Consider the following 13,998-nt stretch of genomic DNA (forward strand, 5'->3'; position numbering starts at 1 on the left):
GTATGTGTGGCAGGACCATCACTTTGCTAGTCTGTGTGACAAACTGTGGACCTACAAGTGATTCTAGCTTGAAATAATAATAACAACAACAAAACCCACTGACGGCAGCCACCATCAAAGCTAACAGTTCTCAAGAACTTACTACATGCTTTATGCTCATTTAACCCCCGCCGTGAGGCTGACAGATGGGGAAACTGAGGCACAGAGCAGCTAAAGTGGATTGCCTGAGGTCACTCAGTAGATGAATGGCAGATCTGGACACAAACTCAGGTGTTTGTGAGGTCAAAACTTGGGCCCTTCACATGGATTACCCTAAAAACTGAGTCTGGCAAGGTTGGCAGTCACCCAGGCTGTCGTACAGATGGGTAAACTGAGGCTTGGAGGTACTCAGCGGGTATCTGCCAAGGCAGCCCCTGGGGCCCAGACTTTTCCCACCGTTATCAGCCTGAACGGCATCACAGCGGCCAGAGGGGGAAACTGAGGCACAGAAAGGCAGAGTCACTTGCCCCGAGTCACACGGCCGTGAGGTGGCAGACCCAAGGCTCTGAACCCCGAGCTGTGCTCTCAGACCCCAGCCAGCCCCATGCCCTGGGCTGGGTTGTGGAGACCAGGTCTGAGCCTGTGTGCCACAGATGGGCTCTCGGCCGGCACTTACCTCGTTGCCGCACCTGGATGGTCCTCAGAGCCAGCACATTCTGCTCGTCCGACAGGAACTGCTTCATCTTGATGAAGGGCTCCTTGCCCTTCACCGTGAGCTTGCGCCAGGGCTTGGGCCGGGCCAGGATCTCGCTGACTGAGCCCTGGGACAGGCCCAACACGTAGTGGCCAAACACCCGCTGCCCGATGTTGTGTTTGAGCAGCTGCTCCTTCACCTGGAATGCGATCTCCGCCGTGTCCAGCTGCTCCTCCTCCGCCCCGGCCCCCGCTGTGGCCACGCCGCCGCCACTGCCCTCCGCTGGCTCAGGGCCCCCGGGCGGCTCAGGGCCAGGGGCTGGGGTGGCAGGGGCCGTGGGCGGCTTGGCGCCATAGAAGGCCGGGGGGAACACCAGCAGGCCTCCCGCCTCCCCCTTGAAGGCAGCCGGGGGCATCATATGCTTGGACAGCAGCGTGTCCCCTGCCAGTCTCTCCCCTGAAGCCAGGCTGGGGAAGGGGGACAGCGAGAAAGTCCGAGGGCCATCAGGGCCGAGGCCAGGGCCCAGCAAGGGCTGCCCTGGGCTGGGGGACAGGGGGTCTTCGGACCCTGGTGGCGGTGGGAGCTGTGGAGGGGATGGGTAGGACTGCTCCGTGCCCAGAGAATCCTTGATGGCAACATCCTCTGAAGGGTCTTCCTCTAGAACACCAAGGCAGACAGACAGAGGAAGAGAGGAGAGACAGAGAAAGACAGAGAGGTGGATAGTGATGGGGAGAGACAGAGACAGAGACAGGGAGAGAAATCACAGAGAGACACAGAGATAGGAAAACAGAAGTAACATGGGAGAGACAGAGACAGGCAGAGGCGGAGAGACAGAGACAGGCAGAGGCAGAGAGACAGAGACAGACAGAGACAGTGAAAGACAGAAAGCAACAGAAGGACAAAGAGATAGAAAGAGGGAGACAGAGAAACACATACAAAGAGACAGAAATTTGGAGGGAGAGGAAGGGGGCACAGGGCAGGAGGGAGTGGGGACAAGTGCTATAGGCGTCTGGTGGCGCGAGGTGCCAACGCTGGCTGTTTCTGCCACACACACGCCCTGCCCCCTTCTCTGATCCCCATCCTTCAAGGCTCGGGCCAAATGCTAGTTCTGGGGAGCCCCCCTCCCACCATCAAGCACATCAACTGAGCACTCGTTATGGGCCCCGCACCTTGCCCTGGGAGGATTAACCCCCATCCCAGAGCAGGACAGCCCACTTCCTGGGTGCTCGCCCTGCACCCCTTGTCTATGCGTTTGTATTTCCCATGCCGCTAACTTACTCCACCCGCACAGGGCCCATTACCACCCCCATCTCACAGATGAGGAAATGGAGGCAGCACACAGAAAGTGTCGGCTGGGGCCACATGGCTGAAAGGTCATGAAGCCACTGTGTGAGGAGAAGGGGCGATGTGGGGGAGACAGGCGTGTCTGCAGGCCGTGCCCAGGGGTCTGCTGTAGGGGGTGCGGTGTGAATGCCCTCCTTGTCCCGTGACCTCTTCTACTGCTCTCGAAGGCTAGGGCATAAGCAAGCCCTTCGGGGGACCTCAGGAGGCCCTGAGTGAGCTGTGTGTCCCTGAGTGTGGGCGTGGATGTGGGTGGCACCCTGTGGGACAGCTGCCTGCTGGCTTAGCTGTGGATGGTGCCCAGCTCAGCCCCTGGCACTCAGGAGGCCCTCAATCAACATGCCCGCCTTTTATCCATCATCCTCCGGCCCATGGGGAAGGCAGTGGTCTGAGGGCATGGAAGAGGCCAGAGACCCACGGGCAGCTCCCACCCCGGCCCCTCAGTCCCAAGAGCACCCCTCCTGCCCTACCAGGGCTGGCCAAAAGACCAGGCTTTTCTAGAAGGAATTTCTGCGCAGGGAAGAATGCCTCCTTTGCCATGAGCAGGGAGTCTTCGGGCTTTGCCATGCCCTGAGGAGACAAGAAGCAGGGCTGAGAGGGCATGGCTGGTACAAGGCTCTCAGGGGCAGCCTGCCCTGTGGGGAAAGTGGCGGGGACACTCACCTGGGGGAGGCTGCAGGTGTTGGAGGCCAGCTTCATGGCTTTGAGGATGCTGCCAGAGAAAGTGGAGAGAGTGTGAGGCCAGCCAGTTCCCCAGGCCGGGGGAGAGGCACTACGACCTGCTATCTTCCCTGATTGACAGCAAGGACCCCAGCCCCCAGGACCCCATGTAACACGGGACTCAATGGACAACAGGCCTTAAATAGTGGGCTTGTGAACTGGTCTGCTGTCACCTGGAGGAGTGTGGCTTGAGCTCATCTGATTAAGGCATCATCCCCCTGCCCAGTTACAGCACCAGCAAGGCTATGTTTTCCCACAGGCAGCTCTTGATGACAAAGGTCCGGGCATGACACCCAAGGTGCCAGTGGAGAGTTGACAAGGGTAACACAAAGCGGGGTCTGGTGGGAGGGAGGAAGATGGTGAACTTTTCCGAGGGCCCCTTGCTATCTTCCCAGGCAGCCCCCAGTCAGGCAAGAGGGCTTGGCGGCGGGGGGGGGGGGAGGGGGGGGCGGTCTATGGAGCCCCGCCCCACACAGTACCTCAGCTCTGTTTTAATTTCTTCATAGTCAGACTGTGCCTGGAGCTTCTCTTCCAGCTTCTAGAAGAACAAAGATGGTGAGGCTGGTCCACGTCCTTCTGCCTGGGGACTCCCCGCCCATCTCCCATCTGCCCACCTCCTCCCCAAGACCTACTTCGATGGCCTCCGACTTGGCCATGAGCTGCCGTTCTAGGTCTGCAATCTGGTTGGCGGAGGTCTCCTCCAGCTCCTGCAGAGAGTTCTGGAGGTGCCGCACATCCTTCAGCAGCCGCAGGATCTCCCGATCCTTGGAGGCCAGGGCAGCCTCAAGCCGAGGGCCCGAGCACAGAGCGAAGTTCACCTTATCCTGGGCACAAACAGGGGCTTGGAGGGGCCGGGAGGTGTGGGGCAGGGGGTTGCAGGGCTGCTGTGCTCCCTGGGGTGACTCAGCCCCTCTTACAGGCCTGTGGCTTTCCCCTTACCACTTCTAAGCCTTTGCTCAGGCTGGTCCCACCTGCCTGGATGTCTTTCCCTCTCTTCTTGAAAAGAAATAAGGAGGGAGAAAGAGTGGTCGGAGAAAGTATTTTGGAGGAAGCTATGTTTAAACTGTGATGAAGTTCAAGAACAAGTTAGTGATTTGGAAAGTTGCTTGGCAGCCTCTGCTAAAGGTGAAAATTCGGTGCCCTAAGTCCTGGTGGAATATATGCAGGAGAAATGTGGGCACTTGTGCACCAAGACACAGGATGTGAACGTTCACAGCAGCCCTCTCTGTAATAGCTCCAAACCTGAAACCCCCCAGAGGCCTACCCACCAGAAAGTGGACAGATTGTGGAATACTCACACAACAGAATACTAGACAGCAACAAAAACGAATAATCTACATTTACTTGCAACACAGTATGATGACTCTGCCAGATATATCATAGAGCCAAAGAAGCCAGACACCAAAGTGTACGCGTGATTCTATTAAGATCAGATATCAAAACAGGCAAAACCCATCTGTGCTGTTAGAAGTCAGGGGGAGTGGCACCTGGATGGGGTCATGAGGGAGGCTTCCAGGTGCTAGAATGTTTTATTGTTTTTTTAAAAAATATTTATTTATTTATTCATTCATTCATTTATTTATGGCTGCGTTGGGTCTTCATTGCTGCACGCGGGCTTTCTGTATTTGCGGTGAGCGGGGGCTACTCTTTGTTGCGGTGCGCGGGCTTCTCATTGTGGTGGCTTCTCTTGTGGAGCACAGGCTCTAGGTGCACGGGCTTCAGTAGTTGTGGCACACGGGCTCAGTAATTGTGGCTCAAGGGCTCTAGAGCACAGGCTCAGTAGTTGTGGTGCACAGGCTTAGTTGCTCTGCAGCATGTGGAATCTTCCCGGACCAAGGCTTGAACCCGTGTTCCCTGCATTGGCAGGCGGATTCTTAACCACTGTGCCACCAGGGAAGTCCCTAGAATGTTTTATTGTTGATCTGGATGCTGGTTATGGGCTGTGTTCACTTTGAAAAATTCCAAATGTTGTACACTTATGATATGCATGTTTTCCCTTGTGGATGTTATACTTCAATAACACATTTATTAAAAAGGAACAAAAAGAGCCCACATGCCGCCAACTACAGAGCCCACGCGCTCTGGAGCCCATGTGCCACAACTAGAGAGAACGAAGAGCCCGCACACCACAATGAAAGATACCACATGCCGCAACTAAGACCTGACACAGCCAAAACCAAAATAAATAAATATTTTTTTAAAAAAAGAAAAAAAGGAACAAAAAAGAACTAGTCAGTTGGGTGAGGAAGTGGTAGTTATAGGATGTTCCTGGCTGAGAGAACAGCAAAGGTTTGGGTTTCTAAATCGGGCCCAGGTCCCACTCCCGGCAGCAACAGACCCACAGGATTAGACCTGAGACCTTGCAGCCATGAGACACGTTAGGGTGATTCCTTCCTCATCCTAATTTGCCACCAGCCCCAAGCCCCACAGCTTCTCCGGGTTTTAGGAAATGACCCCTTTGTCCTGGTTGAAGATGAAGAGGTTTCTCTTTGAGGGGACGTGAAGTCAGGCTGCCCTTGAGCTCAGTTACAAATGAATCTCAGCAGCATTACGAAGAAAAAAAAACAAAGTACAACTGACCACTACCAACCCCAGCTATTCTTCTATGGAGCTAAATGCCAATTAAAACAGGAAGCGGATACCATTAACACATTAAATTAATTAGCATCGAGCACCACTGTTGTGCTCAGAAAAGCTCACCCCCCCCCCCCCCCCCCCCCGGCCCAACCCAGCAAAGTTCCTCATGGCTGATTAGCACAGGCATTTGCTGGCTTCCACGGGGGTTAATTAAGAACCATCGGCAAATTCTCTCTGAGGCATCCTCATGAGCGCTCTTGCTCTCAGTCTTTCTTGTGTTCATTCTCTATGTCGTGCAGACATCAGGCACGTTGATACATACACACTGCCTCCTGGGACACAGGCACAGGTGCACACACCTACGGACACACACTGACACATGTACCTGTGGGGATACTCATGCTGAGAAGCACACGCAAGGAAATGCATAGGCACCAAGGAGACGTGTCACCATCACACACACAGATGTGTATGTGCTCAGAGGCCACATGCTCACGTGGGCAAGAACACCCTGGACATACCCCAAACACACTAGTAACAGTAACACTGCATTAAATATTTACTGAGCGTAGACTATAAACCAAGCACCACGTAATCCTCTCAATAACCCTATAAGGCAGGTCCTATTTATACAGATGAGGAAACTGAGGCACAGTTAGGTTAAGGATACAGTTATTTGCCCAAAGGTCACAAACAGACCCACATACACAGTAACACACGTTCAGAGAGACTCATTCCAATATTTAAACAGAAAGACAGATACAGACACAGGTCTATGTATCAGGGTGTCAGGTGAAATGAAAATTATGCCAGCCACTTCAGGTTCATGAATGGAGACTGCAAATCACCCTGGAGCAGACCTGTTATTATGTAAGCAATCATGAATTTCATTCCTTGATATCTGGAAAGAAATCTGGAAAGAAGGTGGACCAATTTACATAAGGAAGCCAGGCTTTCTGGGAGAGGAACAATGAAGACTCTTATTACATGACAGAAGAGTAGGTTGGGGTGGGCCTGATTAAAATCCCTTGGCAGGGGCTTCCCTGGTGGCGCAGTGGTTGAGAGTCCGCCTGCCGATGCAGGGGACACGGGTTCGTGCCCCGGTCTGGGAGGATCCTACATGCCGCGGAGCGGCTGGGCCCGTGAGCCATGACCGTGCCTGCGCGTCCGGAGCCTGTGCTCCGAAACGGGAGAGGCCACAACAGTGAGAGGCCCGCATACCGCAAAAAAAAAAAAAAAAAAAAAAAAAAATCCCTTGGCAGGAAATGTCCCCAGGACCCAAAGGGGCACCAACCTGGAGGAATGAGAAAGATGTACTGACTAACTGGCTTAACACAGGAACCTCAGGGTTGATGACTAAAGATTGGTTCTTTGTAACATGTGGCTGGTTGGGAAACCTCATTAGTATCACCCTGATACATTTTAGGAACCCTTGGCTGATATGAGTGTCAACCTCAGCTCTTGGTAAGCAGCTCCACTGCTGTCTGGGAGGGACTGAGAACCAGTGGGGCATCCCTGTAGCAGTCCCCACACATCTTCTAAGCAGTGTGAGACCAGTGGTCAACAGCAACACCTGGTGGCAGCCACCAAAACTGCACGGTTGCTCTATTGATCAAACTCATCCTCCTACCCACTCTTGCTGGGCATCTGGCAACTAAAATGATCCTCTTTGGCCTGACTAAATTCCAAAGTATACGGAATCAAGGTATGTGGAAGCTTGAGCTTGAAAAGTTAAAAGAGCTGTGCTGTTTTTGACCCTCAGCTGGTGAAGCAAGTCACAGTGATTATGTTTAACTACACACTGACCTTGGCAATTAAAATGCTATGCCCACAGTATGCACACAGAGACCCACACCCATTCATGTGCACAATTTCACACAAATGTGCAGGGTCCACCCACAAAATGTCACCCACATATTCAAACCCACAAACCTGGCCTTTCCCAACCTTTCCCCGTGGCTCCTCCACCATCCTTACCCCACTGGGTCCCTGAGGAGAGCAGCAGGCCAGGCGGATGGAGCTGTTGACGGAGGCAAGTTGTTCCCGAAGACTTTCCACCTCCCGCTGGGCAGCCTCGGCTCGCTGGGAAGGAAAATGGGGCAAGTGTGGTTAAGAGGTGAGCGGGGCCACACTGGATCCCACCCTGGCCCTCCACTGCTTCCCTGCACCGTCTCAGGCAGCAGCTGGGAAGGCAGGTCTGAGGGCCTGGGGTCCTCCTTTCTGGGTCCTGGACCCTTGAGTTGGCTCTTGGTTTCCCTGGTGTGTATCCAAGAGGAGCTGGAACATTCCCTCTTCACTAGGGCAGGAAGGGAGATGCTGTCTTGATGGAACTGGCAATTTTTCCCACGTTCCCAGGCCACTTCTGTCTGCCAAGTAAACTTCAGGCCTGGCTAATCAAAAGGCCAGAGTTTGTCCCCAGCTCCTGTGCCATATGGTGTCTGCAGAGGTGGCTCACAAGCTGTTGCAGGCCCCTGGGCAAGTTACTTCCCCACTCTGAGTCTTAGTTTTCCTTTTGTGAAATGGGGGCAATGAAACTGTAGAGGAGTGTTGAAATACATCTAAAATCAGAATGCCACAGTTTACTAAACTGAATCTTAACTCTTCAAAAATTTCTAAGAAAAAGCTTGGAAGGAAGCATCCAAATGTTAACAATGTAGACTTGTGGCCTGGAGAGAAATCTGTACTTTGTCTCTCTTTCTGGTTGTATGACCTTGGGCAAGGAAACTTCATATCCTTGGCCTCAGTTTCCCTGTCTGTAAAATGGGCATCATAAGAGCAACTATCTCATAGGGTTGTTCTGCAAGTAAGTAATTTGGTAAAATACAACTCATTAGGTATCTCATCTTGATGCCTGACACATACAAATGTGTCAATAACTGGTTTACTTTATTAACAACAACAGGGTGTATGGGATCTTGAACTATGGAAAATTAAAAGAGTTGCAATTGTATCTTGACCTCCAGCTGGTGATGCAGGTCATAGCAATTAAGTTTAACTTACACACTGACCTTAGCAATCAGGATGCTGTGCCCACTACATGCGCACAGAGATCCACACACTTCCGCACGCACATTTCATTGATTTATGTTTTAACTGATTTGTTCGTTTATTAGTATCCTGCCTTGTTCCAGGAATGGTTTGAGTTAGGAGTCAGTTTTGTTTTGGGAAAGGTTTTGGGCGTGTGGGGTTGTAGAAAAAACATTTTTATGTTTCCACAAAGGGCATACTGAGCAAATGTGACTGAAACGTGGGATCTGGGCTAAAAGACAAGCCTTGGAGTTAATACATGACTGATTAGCTAGTGAGAACTCCAGAAAGATTCACCTCCTGGGAGATGTCTGTTGACATTTCAAGGGGGGATGAGACCCAGATCGTGGAGACACCCCCTGGGTTGTAAAGCTGGGTTTAAAGCTACTAGTCTTATCTTCCCCTAGAGAGTATTTATATTCCAAATGCTAGAAACCCAGGATCCTTGCCCTTCTGTTCATCATGATACTTGGGAGTAGATTTCTCTCCCTTTCTCAGAAGGTCCCTCTACTATACTATACAACCACCCAGATTCATATTTGGGTGGTTCCTTGCCTACAGCACAAACTCTGGTGCATGCAGGAGGATATCTGGTTCTCGTCTTGTCACCCCAGGGGAAGAACTGGGGCAAACTGGCATGGTTTTTACTATACAAGTAATAATGATCTGCTCTGCTCCAGAATCCTCTTGTTCACATTTAGGATAGTATTAATAAATACAGATATTAAAGACTAATATGATGACATTTACTTTTTTCTCAGTACTCTACAATGAGCAGGTTTTAGTTTTATACTCAGGAAAAAATAAACATTATTAAAAATGCTTCCTATTCAAACTACTCTAGGATCGCTCTTCTTAAGCCCACTTGATTGGCAGAGATCCAAAAGTTTGACGACACACAGTGCTGGTGAGGCTATTGGGAAACAGGCCCTCTCAGACCTTGCTGGAAGGAGTGCGTACTGGAACAACCCCATGCAAGGCAGTTTGGTCACATTTGCCAAATTATAAACGCACAGCTCTTTCACCCAACGGTTCCACTTCTAGGAATTTGCCCTATACAGTGGCTTGGGTATGTATCAAATGATATCTGTACAAGGTTATTCACTGCAGTATGGAGGATGATGGTAAAATACTGGAAATACCATAAACGTTCATCAACAGGGTATGAGTTAGACCAGAGGTTGGCAAACTGCAACCTGCTGCCTGTTTATGTAAATAAAGTTTTACTGCAACACAGCCATGCCCATTCGTTTCCCTATCGTCTATGCTTCACTCTACCACTGCAAAGTTGAATAGTTGTGACAGTGACTTGCAAGGCCGAAAATATTTACTCTCTGGTCCTTTATAGAAAGTTTGCCTTCCCCTGGGTTAGACGATGGTGCGTCCATGTAGTGCAACACGACGCAGCTGTGAAACAGAAGGAACTGCTTTATATACAGATACGGAACAAGCTCTAAGACACATACACGGAAAAAGTAAGGTTCAGGAGGGTGTACATAGTATTAATAATTACTATGTTTTTTAAAGTTGCTAATTATTCTCTTAAGGATATGCATACCAAGGTTGTGATGATTTCTTTCTTTTATTTATTTATTTTTGGTCACATGGCATGTGGGATCTTAGTTCCCCAACCAGGGATTGAACCTGGGCCTTCTGCTTTGGAAGCGTGGAGTCTTAACCACTGGACTGCCAGGGAAGCCCCTCATTTTTGTTTTAGAAAGGGGTAAAAGTAGATATTCATGGGCTTGTGAAGGGATCTCTGGGAGGAGACCCCAGACACTGTAACAGAGGTTTCTAGGGAGAGGGGAACTGGGGGCAAGTTCAGGGAGGGGAGATGGAGTTCCCCGGCTATGCCCTAATGTACCTTTTTCAGTTTTGAACTAAGTAAATGGATTACTATTCAAAAAATTAACCTAAAACACGTTATTTTTTCCAACCTTCCTCTGCAGGAGGGAGCACCCTGTCCTTAGGCTGGCACAGCCAGGCATCCGGGTCTTTGCCTCTGCTGTGCCCTCTGCCTGGAATGCCATTCCTCAAGAGAACGGCGCCTGGGCTTTAGAACCCAGCTGCAAAGTGTCCTCCTAGGAGGCCTCCCTCAACCACCCCCAGGGAAATGACCACTTGCCCTGTCACACTGCTGACCCCTCCTGGTCATGTCCCTGGCTGCTGGTGTTGCAGGGGACCGGGGAGAGATACAGTAGGTCCGCAGGACTCCAGACCAGACCCTTATGGCCACATCTTACCTCCTTTCAAAGTCCTGCCCAACTTTGTCCTGCAGATGGCAACACATCTGAAGCCAGAGGAAGGCAGGATAAGGGAACCCCATTTATAAATGTGAAAACTGAGACTCGGAGAGGCTGAAGGACTTACAAGGACCCGGGCTGGGACTAGGATATGGGGCCCCCAGGGAAGGTTAGGGTCCACACAGTGCCTGCCTGGTGATCGAGTGAGGAGGTTGGTGGAGACCCCAGGTGGGGATGGAGGGAGAAAAGCAGCCCCGGGCTTGTCCCTCGTCACCGCCCTCTGTTCTATGGAACATAGCTCCTCACTCAGTCTGGTTGAGAGAGACCCATGTCCCAGCTTAGCCTGGGGATGGGCCTGGGATCTCTGGTCACTGCTCTGCCTTCCTCCCATGGGGAAGGGCACTCATCATGCTCTGCAGGCTGCTTCCTGGCCTTTACCAGGGCCGTCCCGTGCCTGGAATCCATCCCTCTACAGTCTCAAGTTACTTGTCAGGTCTCAGCTCCACGACCCTTCCTGTGGGATGTCTTCCCTGACCCCTGAGTCTGGGTCTGGTGCCCCTTCCCCAACCATTGCTGCCTGCATCACCCTATTTCTGAGTGTTCTGTCTGTACCCCACCCTCCTTCCTCTGGGAACTCAGGGGCTGGGTCCCAGACAGCTCCCAGCCCCAGCACTCAGCATGGCATGTAGTTCAATTAATACTGATTGAGCTCAGCTCCCTCCTCTCCGCCTGGCCCGAGACCCCCGCCCCGGGGAGAATGAGCCCCCAGCACACGTCTCCTCACCTGATTAGCTTTCTCCAGGTTGGTCATGATCAGGCCGACTTCATCTGCCCTGAGACAGAAAGATGAGGCCCTGAGGAAGGGATTCTGGCAGCCACCAGTGCCCCCGCCATTCCTGAAACCCCCCAGCCCCTGCCAACCCAAGGGTCTCGCAATGGAGGCCTCAAGAAGGCTGCCTTCCATCCTTCCTACTGGAGAGAAACCAAGCTGGGGGGGCGGGGAAAGAATCCAGGCTGGGGGGAAATGAAAATGGGGCCTTAGCACTGGACCCCTTCCAGGCAGCCTGGCCTCCCATCTCCCCCAGGGCTCCATTCTCTGAAGGTGCCACAGAGCTACACCTCCCAGCCTTTGCCTCTGCTATGCTTTCCACCTGGACGCCTTCCTCAAGAGAACAGGGCCTGAGCTTTAAACCCAGCTGCAGAGTGTTCTCCTAGGAGGCCTCCATCAACTACCCTCATCTATTTTGCTGCCTCACCACCCCCTTAGGTTGACAGCGCCTAAAGGATCGGGACAGGCCTCATCCACCTCGGCTGCCCCTTTGCCTAGCAAGGGGTGGGGCCACAAGGGGCCTGCAGGGACCATTTGGTGACTGAACGCCACACATGTGCTACACGCATGTTCCAGTTCAAGGCCTTCTTTGCATAAGCTGTTCCCACTGCCCAGAGCACCTTTCCAAGCATTCTTCATGTGGCCATCTCCTTCCCATCTTTGAGATCTCATTCTGAAGGTCATCTCCTCAGGGAAGTCCTCCCTGACTACCTGGATAATAGGACACACCCCTCCATGTTATTCTCTCTTGCTGCCCCTGTTTTTTCCCTTCATGGCATTTACCACGTGGCCACAACAGTGTCAGGCATACAAGTAAGTGCTCAACAGTGTCTGTGAATGAAAGACTTTATTCCTGTACATCAGCTAGTGTCTGTCTCCTCTCCTTGACTGAGGACAGGCCCATGTTCTGGTGTTTCCTCCAGGGACCCAGCATAGCACTGGGTAAACAGTAGGTGCTAAATAAGTGTTTGTGGATTAAGTTATATCTTAAAGCCTGAAGAAATGTTGAGTCCAAAGTAATTTAAGTTAATGACACTTGGCCCTAAGGGTTGGACTGTGAAGCTGGGGAGTGGGGACAGCCCCTGGAGGCTGGGGCAAGGCAGAGGCCCATGACCAGCAGAGTCCGCTTAGCTGGAAACCCAGAATGTCCTTTATAGCTTGTGCTACATGGATGGCACCACAAATAAATGCTGAACAGCTGTGAGCCTATGCGGGTGTGGAGCAGAGAGTACTTAATTAAATGGGTGTCTCAGGTAGAATCCGAGGGAGAATATCAGAAAGAGGAGGCATGTCTAGAGGGTGAGAGGCAGGAGGCGTGTCTGGGAGGGTCTGAGGGAGGAGGCAGGGCTGGGAGGGTCTGAGGGAGGAGGCATGTCTGGGAAGGTCAGAGGTAGGAGGCGTGTCTGGGAGGGTCAGAGGGAGGAGGCGTGTCTGGGAGGGTCAGAGGGAGGAGGCGTGTCTGGGAGGGTCAGAGGGAGGAGGCGTGTTTCGGAGGGTCAAAGGGAGGAGGCGTGTCTCGGAAGGTCAAAGGGAGGAGGCGTGTCTGGGAAGGTCAGAGGGAGGAGGCCTGTCTGTGAAGGTCAGAGGGAGGAGGTGTGTCTGGGAAGGTCAGAGAGAGGAGGCGTGTCTGGGAAGGTCAGAGGGAGGCAGCATGTCTGTGAGGGTCAGAGGGAGGAGGCGTGTCTCGGAAGGTCAGAGGTAGGGGGCGTGTCTGGGAGGGTCAGAGGGAGGTGGCATGTCTGGGAGGGTCAGAGGGAGGAGGTGTTTTCGGAGGGTCAAAGGGAGGAGGCGTGTCTGGGAAGGTCAGAGGGAGGAGGCCTGTCTGTGAAGGTCAGAGGGAGGAGGCGTGTCTGGGAGGGTCAGAGGGAGGAGGCGCGTCTGGGAAGGTCAGAGGTAGGAGGTGTGTCTGGGAAGGTCAGAGGGAGGAGGCTTGTCTGTGAAGGTCAGAGGGAGGAGGCATGTCTGGGAGGGTCAGAGGCAGGAGGCGTGTCTGGGAGGGTCAGAGGCAGGAGGCACACCTCAGCATGGCATTCACTTACTTGGATGCCGCCTCCTCATCGTATTTCCGCCGCAGCTCCAGCAGCTCTGTCTGCGTGGCCTTCAACGCTGGGAAAAATTAAAGTTGCGGAGTAAGGCCCTCCACCCCCAGGGAAGTGGAACCTGCTCCCCTTCTCTGGGGCCCGGAAGGCAGAATGAAGCTTGGGGTAGTGAGGAAAGATTTTTCTCTCAGAACTGGTGACAAGCAGTGTTTCCTGCCCCTAGAAGGGCTTCGAGCTGGAGGGAGGGCTGTGGCATAGCCAGGGTGGGGAGGGCGGATGACATGATTCTCTATGAGTCTATGAAGCTCAGGGGACCCAGGTAAGTGGAGGGGGCAGTCTGTCCCGGGACCTGGCGTATGAGCCCCCTAACACCTTTAAGGTCACTCCAGGACCTGGGTGGGGTTGTCCGTGCATGAGCTCACCCACCCTGAGGCCCAGCCCTGGAAGTGAGGGGACGGGAGGGGCAACGAAGTCAACAGATACATGTATATTACAACAAATGAGGGATTTCTCATAAAGTTCCAGATTTCTGATTTCTCTAGCAAAATG

At 52.6% G+C, this 13,998-nt stretch overlaps 1 protein-coding gene across 4 annotated transcripts in view; it reads right to left on the reverse strand.

Annotated features, from left to right (window-relative positions):
* The window catches only part of CUX2 (cut like homeobox 2), a 261,309-nt gene that overhangs the window by 21,733 nt on the left and 225,578 nt on the right, over positions 1–13,998 (reverse strand). For 3 of the 4 annotated variants that reach the window (XM_032603325.1, XM_032603323.1, XM_032603326.1), the window contains 8 exons: positions 13,450–13,516; positions 11,366–11,414; positions 7,289–7,393; positions 3,367–3,558; positions 3,214–3,272; positions 2,678–2,726; positions 2,485–2,605; positions 656–1,330 (listed from right to left, as the gene is read on the reverse strand). In XM_032603325.1, coding sequence (XP_032459216.1) covers positions 656–1,330; positions 2,485–2,605; positions 2,678–2,726; positions 3,214–3,272; positions 3,367–3,558; positions 7,289–7,393; positions 11,366–11,414; positions 13,450–13,516 — 1,317 coding nt within the window. The remainder of the gene's footprint in view (positions 1–655; positions 1,331–2,484; positions 2,606–2,677; positions 2,727–3,213; positions 3,273–3,366; positions 3,559–7,288; positions 7,394–11,365; positions 11,415–13,449; positions 13,517–13,998) is intronic. The other variant, XM_032603324.1, reaches the window with a different exon arrangement.

Source organism: Phocoena sinus, chromosome 14, assembly GCF_008692025.1.
Source record: "Phocoena sinus isolate mPhoSin1 chromosome 14, mPhoSin1.pri, whole genome shotgun sequence".
Lineage (NCBI taxonomy): Eukaryota > Metazoa > Chordata > Mammalia > Artiodactyla > Phocoenidae > Phocoena > Phocoena sinus.